Raw genomic sequence first — 18,009 nt, forward strand, 5'->3', positions numbered from 1 at the left:
ATGCCGCGGTATGTGGTTATCACTTGCGCTCATTCCTGGCAGGATACAGGGGTGGGCATGTTGCCATTTCAGCCGTGCTTGCCATTGGTTGAGTGACGGCACGCTCGAACCAATCGGCGGCCTAGTAGCGTGTCAATTGGGGCGCAATAGTGTGCCAGGTTACAGGCTTGTAACTCAGTTTAGTGGTGTGGGCTCTGGAGTGAGCATGCGCGATTGAGCGCACGGAGGGGGCGTGTTTTCCTGCAGGCTTCTGTGCCTGATGTGGTGGCGCCTCGCGTGACGTCACGTGCATTCGCGCTGAGGGGCAATTTGATCGTACACGCATGTTTTTAATTATCATTATGTGTAGGGTATTTAAGACACCTATGTGCTCCATATGCCAGACTCCTTGATAAAGGACCTACCGGTCCGAAAAGCGTAGGAGGTGTGTGTTTTTGTCCCCATTGGGGTGATGCTGTCATCAGTCATGCACTGAAATAAATGGATCTCATTTTTTAACCCACACCTGGCTCCCTGGCTGTGCGCTATTTGCTCTGTGTTTTTGCTAATTCTGTTACCACCCCTGCGAGGTTTAGATACATGTTCAATAACTTGTACCCACAACTGGCTGATAGTGTGCCCCGCCTGTATGAAATGTGCTGCCACTGGTTGATCAAGTACTCTAATGCGTATAGTTTATTTATGTTGACTTACCCGCTCTTTTAATTTCCTAGTGGTCTCACCTACATAGGCTTTCCCACAAGACATTAATAAGGTATACCGCAAATTCTGAATTACAAGTGGCATACTGTTAAGTCACATATTTATGTCCTGTGTGAGGATGTGAAAAGGTCAAGCCTTTTTGTATATTGCTGCATTGGGCACATGATAAACAAGGAAATGTGCCATTGGTAGGTGTCCCCAGAAATCTAGTATCAGAGGATTTACTGGATCCTAAGTCTTCCCTAACCAATACTGTACATCTTTGATGGTAGGAGCCCTTCTGTATGACATAAGGGGAGGCCCCGTAAGCTTTGCAGACAATTTTTCATCAGCCTTGATCAAATAGCAAAATTTGTTAATGAGACGACCAATCATTCTACTTACGTTGCTGACAGAGGAGTGTGGAGTGAGCCTTCCAGTGACGTCACCAGTGTGCGCGCCGGAACACGTGATCGTGATCGCAGGGCGAGCATGCAGTAAACACTGACACTAAGGGCTGTTCTATACAGCATGCGGCCGTGCGTTCCTATGCGAACGCGCGTGCACGTGCTGCATGCTTTTCATGTATATAGAGCCGGGAGCTGCAGGTTAGTAGATACAGTATGTGTGTATATGTGTGTGTATGTGTGTGTATGTGTTTATATGTGTGTGTATGTGTGAGTATATGTGTGTGCATGGGTTGTGTGAGTGAAAATAAGTCCTAGATAGATTTTTTAAAGAAACAAAAAAGTTTAATAAATATTTTTTTGTTTCGTTTTACAATCCTTGACCCACACACATACACATCCATACAAACACACATCCACGCATACATGCATACATACATACATACATACATACCTACATACATCCATACACATCCATACAAACACACATGCACACATACATACATACATACATACATACCTACATACATCCATACAAACACACATCCACGCATACATGCATACATACATACATACATACATACCTACATACATACATACAAACACACATCCACGCATACATGCATACATACATACATACATACATACCTACATACATACACACATATACATACATTTGAGCGCAGGCAGCGGCGCGAAAAGATGAATTTCTTCGTCTTCGCCGCTGTCTGTCGGCTCCCCTCTCCCTGCCGTGCGCGCGCGCGGCCCTTCTATAGAAATCTAAACTAAAAAACTACAAATCCGCACGCGCACGGTGTAGCGCGCGCCCGGTGTAGCGCGCGCCCGGTGTAGCGCGCGCCCGGCACTATAGAACGTGCCTAACTGAGGTTCCGTTTGGACACGCTGCGGACGGCAGCATTATTTCATTTATAGCAGAAACACATTGTAAGTGTGATTCTCTGCTCTGTTTCTTTTAAATGAAAGCTTTGTAGTTCTGCACTATCTTTTGGGGGAACTGATCGGGTGCTGATCGTGGGGACGTGCAAGAGTGAAGCAACAGAGTTCAAGAAGCAGCAACACGTGGGGTTTGTGGAGCAGCAGGAGGAAACGTTGGCACAAGCAAAGTCTCCATCAGCAGAATGCATTCCAAGCTCACTTTGTAAGTAGGCGTTTTATTGGTTTTAGACAGGACAGCACGTTTGGACTTTACATACTGCACTATGCTGTGTCCCCTACTTATTATGCATTAGGATGAACACTATCCACAAACAGGACACGATTTAAACAGGATCCAAGACTGGCAAATTCTTGATTTGAGTACATTCGTGGACTTTTTTGTGGACATTAGTACATTAGAGTGGTCATCTATTTAATGTTTTTTGTCAGATATATGCGCTGGGGATTGCATTTGTTTATGTTGGTATTTATGTGACAAGTTTCTTAAGAAATTTGTAATTGAGATCCCCTAGGCAGCTCCACGCAGCATATAATCCCCATTCCAGGTTATTAGCGGGTTTAGTATATGGTTTCTATCACAGTGCACGTATCTGTTAGTCATATTCACATTTTTAGGCCTAGCGCTTTTTCATTTAGGTTTTTAGTTAGTTTTTTTTATCATCTTGGTGAGTGCTGCAGATTTTTCTCATATATATATATCTATATATCTATGTACTGTCACGGCCGAGTTTATTCTAACATTTACCCTGTCTCGGCCGCGACAGATACCGGGCGTGCGCCGAGGTGTCCCGTGCGCGCGCCGGAGCCTCGGAGGATCGGTCCTCCGATCGGGGATTCCCCCTCCCCTCTCCGGGTCCGCCGGGTCCCCCGGAGCCCCCCACCGCCATCCCCCACATCGCGGTACATCCCCCACATCGCGGTACACCAGGGCTCCCTTCGGGGAGCCCTGGGCACGTACGCCGTGCGCGCACACTCCCGATGAAGCGTGACCGCGCATCGGTGACGCGCGACACGCCGAGGGGATTCGACATCAAAGCCGGGAAACCTCCCGGCTTGCGGCTCGAGCCAAGTTCGAATAAAGTGTGCCGCCTCTTTATATCTATATCTATATCAGAAAATAGCCGTGTTAGTCCAGTTGCGATAGTGCAGAATAAATGAGTACTTCAGTATTAGGTGATACCTTTTTATTGGACTGACAATTTATGTCATAGGACAAACTTTCGAGAGTTCTCCTCTCTTCTTCAGGTCGCAATACTGATTAACACAGGTTTCTATGGCTAAAACAGTGTAGAGAGAAGAAAAAAAAACAGATATGTACTGTAGATAAGGTAGTGTGTTAAAAGTGTTTGAAGCCAATCTTTTCATGGCAAATCTTGAACAAAGATTCCTAACTACATGCCCTACAAATACTACAGATAGATTGATGACCTGTTTATAATATGGACAGAGGGTGAAGTTAACCTAAAACAATTCCACGAGTCCCTGAACTCATTCCATCCAGCAATTAAACTCAAAATGGATTATTCGGCAAACCTTGTAAACTTTCCAGATACAACAGTAATACTGAAAGATGTCAAACTACACACATCTGTATACAAGAAATCAACAGACAGATGCAGTTACCTCCACAATTCCAGCTTCCATCCCACTCATACCAAACAAGGTATGATACACAGCCAGGCTATAAGATACCACTGCATATGCTCTGACACTGAAGACAGAAACGGGCATCTCACAACCCTGACCGAATTGTTCAGACAGAAGGGATACAAACCAAAGACCATTGTCAAAACTATTACATCTGCACTAAAAGCCCCACGAGAACACCTGCTACAATACAGACAGAAAGAACCTACCACACGCATACCACTCGTGACCACATACAACCCTACCCTAGAGGGTATACGAAAAATAATCAAAGATCTGCAACCCATGCTGGCAGAGGATGCGACATTACAAGAAATCTTTCCCAAACCTCCCATTGTCGCGTTCAGGCAACCACCAAACCTCAAACAGAAATTAGTCAGCAGAAAACTTCACAACGAACTTAAAGACACTGATAATGGCACAAAACCGTGCAGCAACAAACGCTGTAAACTCTGCAAATATATTTGCCAGGATCCCACAGCCAGTCACAACCATAGAACATTCAATGTTAAAGGATCATACAGCTGCACATCCAGGAATTTAGTGTACAGTGGCGGCCCACTTTAGTCTAATGCGGCCGCCACCGCGGGTAATTTTAAACCCCGTTCAGACGCGGGCTTTTTTTTTTTCTCGGCGCCGCAGGCGCTTCTATTGTTCAGCGCCATTCAGTGCTGATTGAAGAAACGCCCGCGCGCGGCCGCAGGATGCGGCTGGCGCGCGGCCAATTTCGGCGCGGGTATTGAAAAGACGGAGAATAATGTGGTTAAGCTTTAGAATAAGCTTGGCCGCAGCAGTATATGATTCAGTGCAACAAATGTGACCAAGGTTGCTAAATTGGGGAAACCAGCCAAAAACTAAAAGGCAGAATGAATATGCACAGACTCCGTACTCCATCACGAAGAAGGAAGATACTGCTCACCTGTGGGACATCGTTTTTCACAGCCAGATCATTCCATAAATGATTTAAAAATCAAAACCCTCAATGGAATGTTTAAACGCACCCAAGAACGGAACACATTTGAACTCAGAATGATAAGACTCTTTGACACCAAAACCAAAGGACTTAATGCGGACATGGGTTTTCTCACACCCTATCAAAATTGTTTGTAATTATCCTGTTTGCCTCCATTCTTTTCCACACTTTCTCCACCACCCCCCCCCGCAACCCCTCCCTCCCCCCCAACACAATCCCTCCCCCTCAACACAATCCCTCCCCCTCCACACCTTTGCTTGTCACCCTCCCCTGGCTTCAAACACTTTCAACACCCTACCTTATCTACATAACATATCTGGTTTTTTTTGTTTTGTTTTTCCTCTCTCTACACTGTTTTAGCCATAGATTCCTGTGTATATCAGTATTGCTTGACCTGAAGAAGAGAGGAGAACTCTCAAAAGCTTGTCCTATGACATAAATTGTTAGTCCAATAAAAAAGGTATCACCTAATAATACTGAAGAACTCATTTATTCTGCAATACTGCACCGGCACAGCTTAGTCTAACAAAAGACGGTAGCTGGCCGGGCACGTGACGGGCATGTCGCCGAAAGTTGCGTGCGCGCTCCCCGCACGTTCCCCTGACTTTCCCGCGGCTTAATAGAAATGCGCTATGAGGCTTTCTATTGAAAGCGCCCGAGGTGCTGGAAAGCGGCCGCGAACCTTCCCGATTCACGGCGGGGTACTGACGCGTGGCGCCCGCGTTTTTTTTTAACTGCGGTGACGGCCGCATTAGAATAAACAGTGTCGCCACTATATATATACATGTATCCAACTCGATGTAAACTCCTTATGGAGAGTTGCGTGATAATCTTTATACGGAAGGAAACAGGCGTTCAATTGCCATTGCGTGTATATTTTAATGTTCTAATAATCATATTATAGAAACACATGAAGATATAGTCAATCATAGAAACATAGAATTTGACATTAAATGAGAACCACTTGGCCCACTTTGTTAGCTCAATCCCTTTGAGTCAAGTCTTTAAGCAAATACTCATTCAGAATTCAATATATCTTTTTGGAAAACTTTCATGCAGTTCTTATTATGATCCCAATTAGGTTTATAATTAATGTACATGGTTATTAGGTAACATATAATATTGGGATCATTTGAATATGGGTCAGGAAAACTTGTGGAAGAATCTTCCAGTTTCAATCAATGGGTTGTCTCGTTGTGTTTTCGCCTTTTCTTCATGTTGCGTCTTCTCCTAGAAGATTATAAGAACAGACACTAAATACTGAGGTATCGTCATTTAAATATACAGTTTTTGGGGGGTTATTTATCAAGGTGTCCCAGCTGTAAAACCCTGGCAAAGCCATAGCAAAAGAATTCCACTATCAAAAGCGAAAATCCTCTGGCTTCTATGACTTATTTTCTTAAATAAGTAAAGTGCTGTTTGTTTTATACCAGTTTTGCTGCCAAAAGACTTTAGTAGATAAACTCATTTGAAATGCACGCTGTTGACATAAACAAGTCTTTTCATGTTTTTTTTTAGCATTCCTTCCATTCATTTGTACACTGAATAACAGTAACACCCCTTTTAGAATAGCTGATATTTTCCCCTATTGAGGAAATGTGGAGTCATGCATTTTTACTTTTTCATTTATTTTGGGGTTTAGGAACCTGTATAATGTGTAATCCTGATGAAGCACATTACGTGGGAAACGAGTCAAGGTCACGGGATGACGCCAGTCACTGTCGGAGTCCATCACACGCACCCCAGATAATCAGCGGAACCAGAGCGTACATAACCCACCTTGGTGCATCCATATAGGACTCTGAGGACACCTGGGGTTACTGACGGGTGGTTCTCCTCTTCCCATTGTTACTTTTATGTCTGCAGTGCTTATTCTCATGTTGTGTTATATTATTATGTGTTACTGCTATGACTCACTGTGTAAATGGATGGCATTGAACAAATAAAGATATACCTCAATACACAACACACTGCTCACCGTTCCTCAACTCAAATCCAACTGGATTGGTAGAAGAGCATTCTTGGCAGAAGATCCCAGACTTTGTAACAACCTCCCTATCAATATCGAGCCTAGCTCCAACTTTCCAAGCATTCAAGAAAGGACATAGAATCCACCTCTTCTGAGCACTAGCCTCCAATTCTCACCATATTGGCAAACCCTTCTGTAAAATGTTGCTCCGACCTGACCCACAGATGTACCCAATATCATTGCAACCCGTGTCGTGCTGCAGTGCGAAATACTCTACACAATGCGGCAACGGAGAACCCTCTATTGTTTAGAAACCTCATGAGATGAGGGTGGAGCTATGCCACCATTTCACCCAAGGGAACGTGCCATTTGTTGCAATATCTTTGGTTACATCTGTACTGTGTTAGAAATTTCTACCATGATAGAGTTCATACAATTTGTTATAGTTAGAGAGGGGGGATCCAGATAATTAATATTTAACATCAAACAGTCCCATGTATCATAATTAGTTACGTAATCATAATGTGAAGATCCCACATGCATTGTTCTTTAACGGTGAAGTCCGTCTGGTCCCTAAAAAAATATTTGGGACAATTGTACCGTTCCCTTATCATTCTTTTTTGAATCACTAAGTGGTTCGGTTTTGCAAAAGTATCAAGGTTACAATAATGTCTGCAGTGACAGGACTGGTTCATGCAGATATGCAAGTCTGCATGTGTAAATAAATTGTAATCATCTAAAAACTGCTTTGTAACTCAGACATAATTGACATTTCAATGGCACATCTCTGTCTCTTCTGATCAAATTATTTATGTACGAAAAAGGTGGAATGAGAAACTAACCTTCTACTCGCTCCTCTTGCATTCTGGATAGGTCAGCTCTCCGTTGGAACAATTTCCTTTAAGACTGGAGTCATTGTAAAACCCTTGTTTACATTTAAATTGAACAGTGTCCCCATCTCCATACCACACTGAACTGCCATGTATCGGGTCCAGTTCCAACGAGTTCTCATCAAGTTTGTCTTGATTTAGGCGACAAGCTTCTGCAATACACAAGCACACTCTTTAACAAACACAAATTAGTCACGGTTAAAATCAAGTTTAATCAAACGCTACCGTTTATTATGTGATTTCTGTTGGATCAATAGAATCAACAAACCTCATCAAGTTCAAGTAAAAGATTAGATTGAAAGTAGTAGAGTGACATGCAATGTAAGCTACGGAACCCACAACTTCATCATACGTCATAACAACTCCAGAACCTCCACTGCTTCCATAACAATCTCTTTTCCCATTCCTGGCTCTGCCCATGAGCAAAAAAGTAACTAGATTATTATTATTACTATCATTAGTTCTATTCAGCATTTAACATTAATACTACAAAACTCAAGCAAATGTCACTCACAGGTCTGGACTTCAGAAAAACAATACAGGCATACCCCGCATTAACGTACGCAATGGGACCGGAGCATGTATGTAAAGCGAAAATGTACTTAAAGTGAAGCACTACCTTTTCCCACTTATCGATGCAATTACTGTACTGCAATCGTTATATAAGTGCATAACTGATGTAAATAACACATTTGTAACAGGCTCTATAGTCTCCCCGCTTGCGCACAGCTTCGGTACAGGTAGGAAGCCGGTATTGCTGTTCAGGACGTGATGACAGGCGCATGCGTGAGCTGCCGTTTGCCTATTGGGCGATATGTACTTACTCGCGAGTGTACTTAAAGTGAGTGTACTTAAAGCGGGGTATGCCTGTATGTACAGTACTATACACAGTGCTAACAGCCACATTGGACCTGGAGATAACTTTTAATAGATCAGATCATACACAATTATTCATATACACATCAAAACTATTTTAGGTAATTCTCCACAGTACCTACAGTACTGTTGATGTGTATATGAATAAAGTATAAGTTGATGCTCTCATTGTATGATGTTTTAGAATATAAGTTTGACCAGCTATATTAGTTCGCCGGATTTCTTGTTTTAATTCGTTATATACATTTTTACCATTCACTTTAAATTATATTTAGGGATTCTAACTGTACTCTGAGATTATGTTTATATTGTGGTTATATCTTGTATACCTATCTTTTTTCACGGTAGTGATGTCATTATGACAGAATGTTTTTATACATCCTCTAATTAGCCTATTTTTGGTGGCAAAATTCATCCAGCAGTTAGGCCAGGTCCCCGCTGGCTACTGCAGCACCCGCTGTGGCGGACGTTGCAGGACTCGTGATGGAGCGCTAGGCCACGCCCCCGGTGGTTCAGCCAATGAGTGCGAACCTGCCGGGTGATGTCAGGGCCGCGCCCCCATCACTCCCCATCACGCCCCCCCCTGTCTTTCCCCTTGCAGCTCACTGCAGACAGGGGGTCTCGGCTGCACACGCCGCCAGCCTCGCAGACACGTGTGCAGCGGGGCCGTAGCCTTAGGAACTGTTGTGTATATATTCACCAGGAGTTACACACTGAGTATTCACCTGAAAAATGTCAAGTAAGAAAAATGGAGGGGTAATGGACAGGTTTGTACTGTTTGAGAAGAAGCTGTAGTCGGAGTGTCTTAATGTATTACATTCTTTCCTCATCATGACAAACAGGGATTTCCACTTGTTGAGAACTGATCTCATCCTATCCAGTTGCAAATAGATTTCTCTTAACTCTGTGGCTTCCATCAAATGGAGATAAAGCCATTGTTAGCACTGAATTCAAGGATATTTATTACTTCATTCATGTAGCAGTTTTGTAGATCTTAGCGATTAAGTCTCTGGTGTATACAATAATTCGGAATTACACATGGTCTTGTAACACCGAATTTAACATTTACCCGATCAACTTTGTTTGCTGGCATTTGGATTAATCTCTGACATTTACTAAGTGGAAAACCTTCTGGTCATGTTACAAATGCAGACTGTGGTGCTTACCTTTTTTGACACACTTTGGATAAAGCAGCACTCCTCTTTTGCATGCTGTTACAAGCTCTGATGGCGGATACAGCTCATATCCAAATAAACATATAAATTCCACTTCCTCTCCATCCTCATTATACACCGTATATGGAACTAGCCATCGCAGTGTTATATGGTTTTCTTCCATAGAGCTGTTGTCTGGAGTACACGGCTCTGAGATACAAAGTCGGACATTCCCATTAATTGCATTTCAGTTAAATAGAAGGCTCAGGGATTGGTTATGCGCCATGATCTTAATATTATCTACCACTTTCGGAAGAGGCTCATCTGCTGATATACCCCGGGCTGAGGACAGGGGGTGAGTGCTTTCAGTGAAATGTCAGATGTACAGTAGAGAATAGCCCTTTTAATATTTAATAAGTACCTGGAGCCTACCCACTTACCTGAGACATTTACCCTTTCCCACCAAACAAACAATGCTTATCACCTGAAATCATTAGCCAGCAGCCTGTTGAACCCTTTGAGTGACCTATGACATTTTGCTAATTTCTACAGAAGATTACAGCCTCAAATCCCAGTGAGTGGAGATTGAGTTCGGAACAGATGAGGTGTTGGACTTCTTCCATTCCTGATGTGAGGGGCAGATCCCTGTCATGGGATCACTTCTCTAGTGGTCATAGGACTTAGCAAATGGAAGGTTCGCCACATGGGTGTCACAAAACCGCTAGCACCTAACAGGTTACCATCTTCAGTGCCTTTATGATGTACATGATACAGCCTTGGCCCTGGCATGCCAGGTACATAATGGACAAATGCTCTTCTTTTAGGTGTTGACCACTCTGATGGCATGGCCTGCCAGGTCAAAAGTGCAAAGGAGCCACCTCCATTTCTGCTACCGGCTTCCTGTTGCCAGCCACTGTCATTTAATCCCACGACCCAAAATCCGGAGACCTACCCACGCCCAAAGGTTTAATGACCCTAGTCCCATTAATAAGATATGCACTCCTAATATTCATATCCAGACCCTCATTTCTGGGTTTGTTAGACTCACTTAAAGTTCCCACAAGCTCAGAAAATAACAAATGGCTCTATTACACTTTAAAACAGAAATGGGGGGGTCCCTGCTCAGCCAATGTGCAATATATGTGTAACTTTCTAGAGAGGTGCTATCAGGGCTAAAGCATATGTGTATCACAGAAGAAATAGTAGTGTAGAAAGGTGGCGGTCACTGCAGAAACGGAGCTCAGTCAGGATACAATAAAATCAGCTTTATTTCACGGTGCTGCACATTACAGAGAGACCATCTCTGACGCGTTTCGTCTCGTAGCAGAGACTTTATCAAAGAGTACAATCTCTCAACATGGCAGGGTATCTAAATAGGCCGCCCTTGATCATCATTGGTTAGAACACTAATGAACCACAGTAGTGGGTGGTGACCTTGATTACACTATGAAAAACCATGAATGAACCGGGCAGTATACAATAGAACACCTGCATTGGATGGAATTAACACACATGCAGAAAATTAAAACAAAAAACCACTAATAACATATTAAAAACAAAGAAAACAAAAGTAACATGTAGCATCCGTATGAGTAATTGTATAAACATATCACATCATGTAATGGAGGCAATACCCTTGCGGAGGAATATAGATGCTAAGGACATTGAAATAATACATTATAACATGCCTATAATTTGAAAGATAAACAATGTACAAACAATCTCAAAGAATGAAATATACACATCCCAAATACATGAGACTATATATAAATTGCATTAAGTCCATATAGGTACATATATGAAAAAAAGGGGGGTTGGTGTGTGTGGGTGTGGGTTATAGACCGATGTACTTTATCGAATACACACTCCCAACACTCCCCACGTGATCAGCCCTGGAGGAAGTGTTTTAACTCCCAATCCAGGTTGATGCCATGTGGGTGGAGAGTGTTGAGAGTGTATATCCAATACATCTCCTGTTTGTTTAGAACATTCTCTCTGTTGCCACCTCTGGCATGGATTGGTATGTGTTCGATTGCTGAAAATGTAAAATTATTAATACCACCATTAGGGCATAGGGCAAAATGCCTTGCCACTGGATGGTCAAGATTCTTCTTTTTTATCAGGCGTACATGTTCAGCTATCCTGACTTTGAGGGGCCTGGTAGTACGCCCCACATATTGATGTCCGCAACCGCAGTACAGAACGTATACAACGTAGCAGATATTGCAATTTAGAAAATTTTTAATAAAATACTTTCTAATCTTGGTGTTGTATGTAATGTATTTGGTTGGACGTGCATACTGGCACATGGAGCATTTCCCACATTTGAAAAAACCAGTTGGTATACTTTTAACCTTAGGAAATTTGGATCTAGTATCGAACATACTGGGGGATAGATGAAACGCTAAAGTATTCGCTTTACGGTAAGTGAATCTTGGTCCCTTCTGTATGGCCGATTGTATATCTCTGTCTAGCAACAAAGTGTGCTAATGCTTTGATATGATGTTACAAATTTGTTGCGATTGAGCATTAAATGTTGATATAAAAAGTGGACTCTGTGGTTTTTTGTGACTTAGAGATAAATCCCTATCTCTTATCACTTTGTCCTGTTTCTTGGTGTTGCGTATAAGGGTATCTCTATCTAGGGCATCTGCTTTAGTAAAAGCTGCTGATATGTCTTTTGAAGTATAACCTCTGGCCAAAAATCTGTCAGACATCTCTTTAGCTCTAAGTAGGAAAACCTCATTGTCTGAGCAGTCTTTTTAGTCTGACAAATTGAGCCCCTGGAATGTTCCTAATTAGAGAGCGGGGATGACAACTATGTGCATTAAGCAACATGTTCCTCGAATTTGGTTTCCTATAGATGTCCGTCTGTATTGTCATCTGCTCGTCAATGTACAGGAACAAATCTAAATAATTGATATGATGAATGTTGTGCTCAAAAGTGAATTTTAGATTGAAAGTGTTGGTGTTTAGATAATCAATGAAAGAAAGAAGTGAGTGCTCATCACCTTTCCAAATTAGGATCAGATCGTCAATATATCTCTTGTAGTAGATGATATGTTGACGAAAAGAATTGTCACTGTGATAAATAAAACGTGATTCCCAAAAACCCATAAACAAATTAGCATATGATGGTGCAAAGCTCGTGCCCATAGCAGTGCCCATTTTCTGTAAATAAAAAAGTGAATCAAACAAAAAATAATTGTGAGTGAGTAAAAATAATATAGAATCCAATAAAAAAGTGCAATGTGATATAGATAAAGTGGATAAATCCAAGAAGTGACTGACAGCTTTAAGACCTTGTTTGTGTTGAATAATAGAATACAGGGAGGTCACATCCAAAGTGACCCACCTATATTCAGTGTGCCATGCAAGTTCCTGTACACTGACGAGGAAATCCGTCGTGTCTTTAATAAACGACGGCAGCTGAGAGACCAGAGGTTGCAAAAACCTGTCCACATACCGTGATAACCCATCTCCCAAAGATCCAATGCTCGCAATAATGGGCCGACCTGGAGGGTCAACCAGCGACTTATGGATCTTTGGGAGGTGGTGAAATATAGGAATCACGGGATGTGGGCAGGAGAGAAAGACAATTTCCTTATGATTGAGAACATAGAGTATTTTGCCCATGTCTAATAATTCCAACAATTCCAAACGATATTTGGAAGTGGGGTTGCCAGTAAGGCGCTGATAAGTAGAGGCATCCTGCAACTGTCTCATTGCTTCTCGTTGATATTGGTCAGTGGACAAAACCACGAGTGCCCCTCCCTTATCAGCACTTTTAATGACAATATCATAGTCTTTTTTAAGACAATCAATTTGTTGAATTTCGGTGTATGATAAGTTCCCTGATTTAACATGGGAACATGAAATGCCCTTAGATAATATACGCAAATCCCGTTCCACCAATCGTTCAAACATTGTGATTGACGGTCCCTTACTGAGGTTTGGACAAAATATAGATTTTTGTCGGTACCCAGAGTCTTCGTGGCCAAAAAATGGTTGTATGTAATTATTTAAAGGTTCACCCTGGCTCTCCAATAAAGAGTCCATGTCTGAAAGGACACAAGATTCCTGAAAGTTCAATGGTTGCATAACATTCAAAACTGGTAAATTAGTAGTTGATCTAGCATTCCCCAACATGTTAGAGGTATCAGATTCAGATTCACTTTTGGAAGAAAACATTTTTCTAAGAGATAGTTTTCGCGTGAATCGTTGAAGATCTATAACAGTTTCAAATAATTTGAAATTTTGGGTAGGCGCGAACCCAAGCCCCTTATTGAGGAGAGACAGTTGCTCTAAGGAAAGGTCAACCCCAGATAAATTAATAACATTATCGGGTGTTTCTAATCGTATTTCTTTCTCTTGGACCTCCCTCGTCCCCCCTCGTTTCCGCTTGGATCGCCGCGTTCCCCTCGACCTCTGGCAACTGTCTCTAAAAAAGCCGTGGAAGGTTGCCCAGATGATTTAAGTGATTTTGCTTGGGAAAAGGATGTAGAAGCTTTATTTTCATGTCTGGTTGGCCCTCTATCCCTCGAATATTCTGTAGGTCTATCAAACGAAACTGAATGTGATCTATATTCTGGGTCTGAAAATTCAGAATCTATACTTGAAGTTTCAATGCGTGTGTTTTTGAGAATTGATTTATTAGGTTGATTCCCTGACCATCTTTTGGGATGTTGTTTCCTGCCCTTCGGGGTACTGGAGCCAGTAGCTTCTCTGACTACAATGGGTTTTTGCCAACAATAGACTTGGTTTTTTACGTAATCGACACGATCTCTTTCAAATTTGAGATGTTTTTTATCACTAATAGTGTCTTCCGTTATTTCAATATTAGATGATAAAGTTTTGTCGTTTTTAATAAATTGCTCTCTTTTTGAGAATGGTTGCAATTTTGTTTGAAGAATTTTGATCTCTGCCATTAAAATAGATTTTTCACAAGTCTTTTGTTGGATAATTAACTCCATTAGTTTTATGGAACAAGTATCTAAGGCTTTCACCCAGTCTTGTTCAAATTGTTTGTTCATAAAACCAAATGATGGTACCTTTTTAATACGGAGCCCCCTAGGGATACGATTGCACCTTATATAATTCTCTAGTGAGGTGATGTCCCACCAGAGTCTTATATTTTCAACCAATAATTTTTCAAGTTTTACAAAATGATGTGTTAGGTCAGATGGTTCATCACATATAATCTCAGAAACCCCATCAAAAAGGTGTGTTGCCTTTCTAGACCTTCTAGTGTTGTCCCCACATGTGTATACATATGTATCATTGTCCAATTCAGATGTGGCATTGTCTTCTCCGCTGGATTCCTCCATAATATGGTAAATATATATAAAAAAAAAATTAATGTATAATATAATGAAAATATAAAAAGCTGGCTGAGTCCTTACATAGAGGTATGCATATATAACTTTAAGAACAAATAAACACAAACATTTCTTCCCAGAAGGGGAAGGGTTAATGAGTCCAAGAGTTAAGTCCAGATTTACCACAGTGAGCAACAGGACCGGTAAGTGCAAGTAGAAAAGGTGGAGAGTGAACCCCGAGTGTCCTGTGCTCTAACTGGTGCAAATTCTTGTTTGTGTTGAAGGTATGCCGCCTCTATGTATAGAAATGTAGGCAATGATGTTGCAGATTGAAGGAATAAATGGATAAAGTCCAGAAGGGAGGGGGGGGGGAGGTATGGTTGCTATGAAGCCACGGTGGGGGGGCCAATTAGCAGAATATAGATAGAGGCAGGAGAAGAAGCCCTGATGGGAGCCTCTCTCATGAACTCACGGCAGTCTATATCTGCTGCCCTTACCTGACCTGGTCACCTCGCCGCTCGTCTCTCATCGCTGTCCCCGCTTCAACGAATATCTCACAGGGTGGATGTCGTCTAGCAGCCTCTATCTATATTCTGCTAATTGGCCCCCCCACCGTGGCTTCATAGCAACCATACCTCCCCCCCCCCTCCCTTCTGGACTTTATCCATTTATTCCTTCAATCTGCAACATCATTGCCTACATTTCTATACATAGAGGCGGCATACCTTCAACACAAACAAGAATTTGCACCAGTTAGAGCACAGGACACTCGGGGTTCACTCTCCACCTTTTCTAGTATCACAGAAGAAGAAAGAACCCTATAGGATGCACACTACCCTAATAATTAAAATAATAAAATTTTATTGAAATCTGAACTTGGCACAAAAAATACATATAATATTAAAAACCACAATAGAGCGCTTGTGTGTAACCAGCATATACCGATGTCCCAATAGGGTGCTAAGAAGCAAGGACAATATATCCACAAGATAATGTATATTGTATTGTATTGTATGTCTTTATTTATATAGCGCCATTAATGTACATAGCGCTTCACAGTAGTAATACATGTGGTAATCAAATAAATAACAGATAATATAAATAACAGATCATGGGAATAAGTGCTTCAGACATAAAAGTAACATTAAGGAAGAGGAGTCCCTGCCCGAGGAGCTTGCAGTCTAATTGGTAGGTAGGGAGAACGTACAGAGACAATAGGAGGGAGTTCTGGTAAGTGCGTCTGCAGGGGGCCAAGCTTATGTATCATGTGTTCAGAATATCCACAGTGCTATTCATATGCTTCTTTAACAAAGTGTGTCTTCAGGTGGGTCTTAAAGGTGGATAGAGATGGTGCATGTCGGATACTGAGGGGATGGGCATTCCAGAGTTGTGGGGCTGTCAGTGAAAAAGGTTTAAGGTGGGAGAGGGCTTTAGATACAAAGGGGGTAGTAAGAAGACATCCTTGAGAAGAACGCAGGAGTCTGGATGGTGCATAACGAGAAATTAGGGCTGAGATGTAAGGAGGGGCAGAAGAGTGTAAAGCTTTAAAAGTGAGGAGAAGAATGGAGTGTGAGATGCGGGATTTGATCGGAAGCCAGGAGATGGATTTCATGAGGGGAGATGCTGAGACAGATCTAGGAAAGAGTAGAGTGATTCTGGTAGCAGCGTTTAGGATAGATTGTAGGGGAGACAGGTGAGAGGCAGGAAGGCCGGACAGCAGGAGGTTACAGTAATCAAGACGGGAGAGAATGAGGGCCTGAGTCATAGTTTTAGCAGTTGAGCAACAGCGGAAAGGTCATATCTTAGTTATATTGCGGAGGAAAAAGCGACAGGGTTTTGAAATGTTTTGAATGTGAGGGGCAAATGTGAGAGAGGAGTTGAGTGTGACCACTAGGCAGCGTGCTTGGGCAACTGGGTGAATGATCGTAGTTCCAACAGTAATGTGGAAGGAGGTAGTAGGGCCAGGTTTGGGAGGAAGTATGAGGAGCTCTGTTTTAGCCATGTTGAGTTTAAGGCGATGGAGGGCCATCCACGATGATATAGCAGAGAGACATTCAGAAACTTTGGTTTGTACAGCAGGTGTAAGGTCGGGTGTTGAAAAGTATATTTGTGTGTCGTCAGCATAGAGATGATTATTAAACCCAAAAGATGTTATTAGGTCACCTAGAGAGAGTGTGTACAGAGAAAAGAGAAGAGGTCCCAGGACAGAGCCCTGGGGTACCCCCACAGAGAGATCAACAGAGGAGGAGCCGGTGTTAGCAGAAGAGACACTGAAAGTACGATGGGAGAGGTAGGATGAGATCCAGGATAGAGCTTTGTTCCGAATACCAAGAGTATGGAGAATGTGAAGGAGAAGAGGGTGGTCCACGGTGTCAAATGCTGCAGAGAGGTCGAGTAATATGAGCAGAGTGTAATGACCTCTGTATTTGGCAGCATGGAGATCGTCAGTTATTTTAGTGAGGGCTGTTTCCGTGGAGTGAGCAGTGCGGAAGACAGATTGTAGAGGGTCTAGGAGAGAATAGGTGTTGAGAAAATGGAGCAAGTGAGAGAATACAAGACATTCAAGGAGTTTAGAAGCAAAAGGCAGGAGGGAGACAGGTCAATAGTTAGAAAGACAGGTAGGGTCAAGCTTGCTGTTTTTGAGTAATGGTATGACTGTGCATATTTGAAGGAGGATGGAAAGGTTCCAGAGCAGAGGGAGGAGATAAAAATGTGTGTGAGCGTAGGGATTATAGTAGGAGCAAGAGGTTTTAGGAGATGGGAGGGAATGGGGTCAAGAGGGCAAGTGGTAGAGGGAGAAGAGGCGATCAACAGCGACACATCCTCCTCTGAGACAGTGGAAAAAGAGTCAAGGAAGGCAGGAGTAGAGTTAGGAAGAGGTGTAGGATGGGAGGAAGAAACAGAGGGGATGTTCTGCTGTATGGATTCCACCTTTTCCTTAAAATAGTCAGCAAAGTCCTGAGCGGAGATGGAGGAAGGAGAGGCAGCTGAGGGTGGTTTGAGTAGAGTATCAAAGACAGAGAACAGTCAGCGTGGGTTAGACTTGTGCATGTTGATTAATGAAGAAAAGTAGGCTTGTTAAGCTTACGAGAGGGCAGAGTTGAAACAGGTTAGCATAAACTTGTAGTGAAGGAAGT

The 18,009-nt window shown here is 42.4% G+C and overlaps 1 protein-coding gene across 3 annotated transcripts in view; it reads right to left on the minus strand.

Annotated features, from left to right (window-relative positions):
• Positions 1-5,524: 5,524 nt before the first annotated feature.
• LOC142503957 (complement factor H-related protein 5-like) overlaps positions 5,525-18,009 on the minus strand; it is a 38,100-nt gene continuing 25,615 nt past the window's right edge. For all 3 annotated transcript variants that reach the window (XM_075616964.1, XM_075616963.1, XM_075616966.1), the window contains 3 exons: positions 9,567-9,764; positions 7,477-7,676; positions 5,525-5,895 (listed from right to left, as the gene is read on the minus strand). In XM_075616964.1, coding sequence (XP_075473079.1) covers positions 7,480-7,676; positions 9,567-9,764 — 395 coding nt within the window. In that variant the 3' untranslated portion in view covers positions 5,525-5,895; positions 7,477-7,479. The remainder of the gene's footprint in view (positions 5,896-7,476; positions 7,677-9,566; positions 9,765-18,009) is intronic.

Source organism: Ascaphus truei, chromosome 10 (genome assembly GCF_040206685.1).
Source record: "Ascaphus truei isolate aAscTru1 chromosome 10, aAscTru1.hap1, whole genome shotgun sequence".
NCBI lineage: Eukaryota > Metazoa > Chordata > Amphibia > Anura > Ascaphidae > Ascaphus > Ascaphus truei.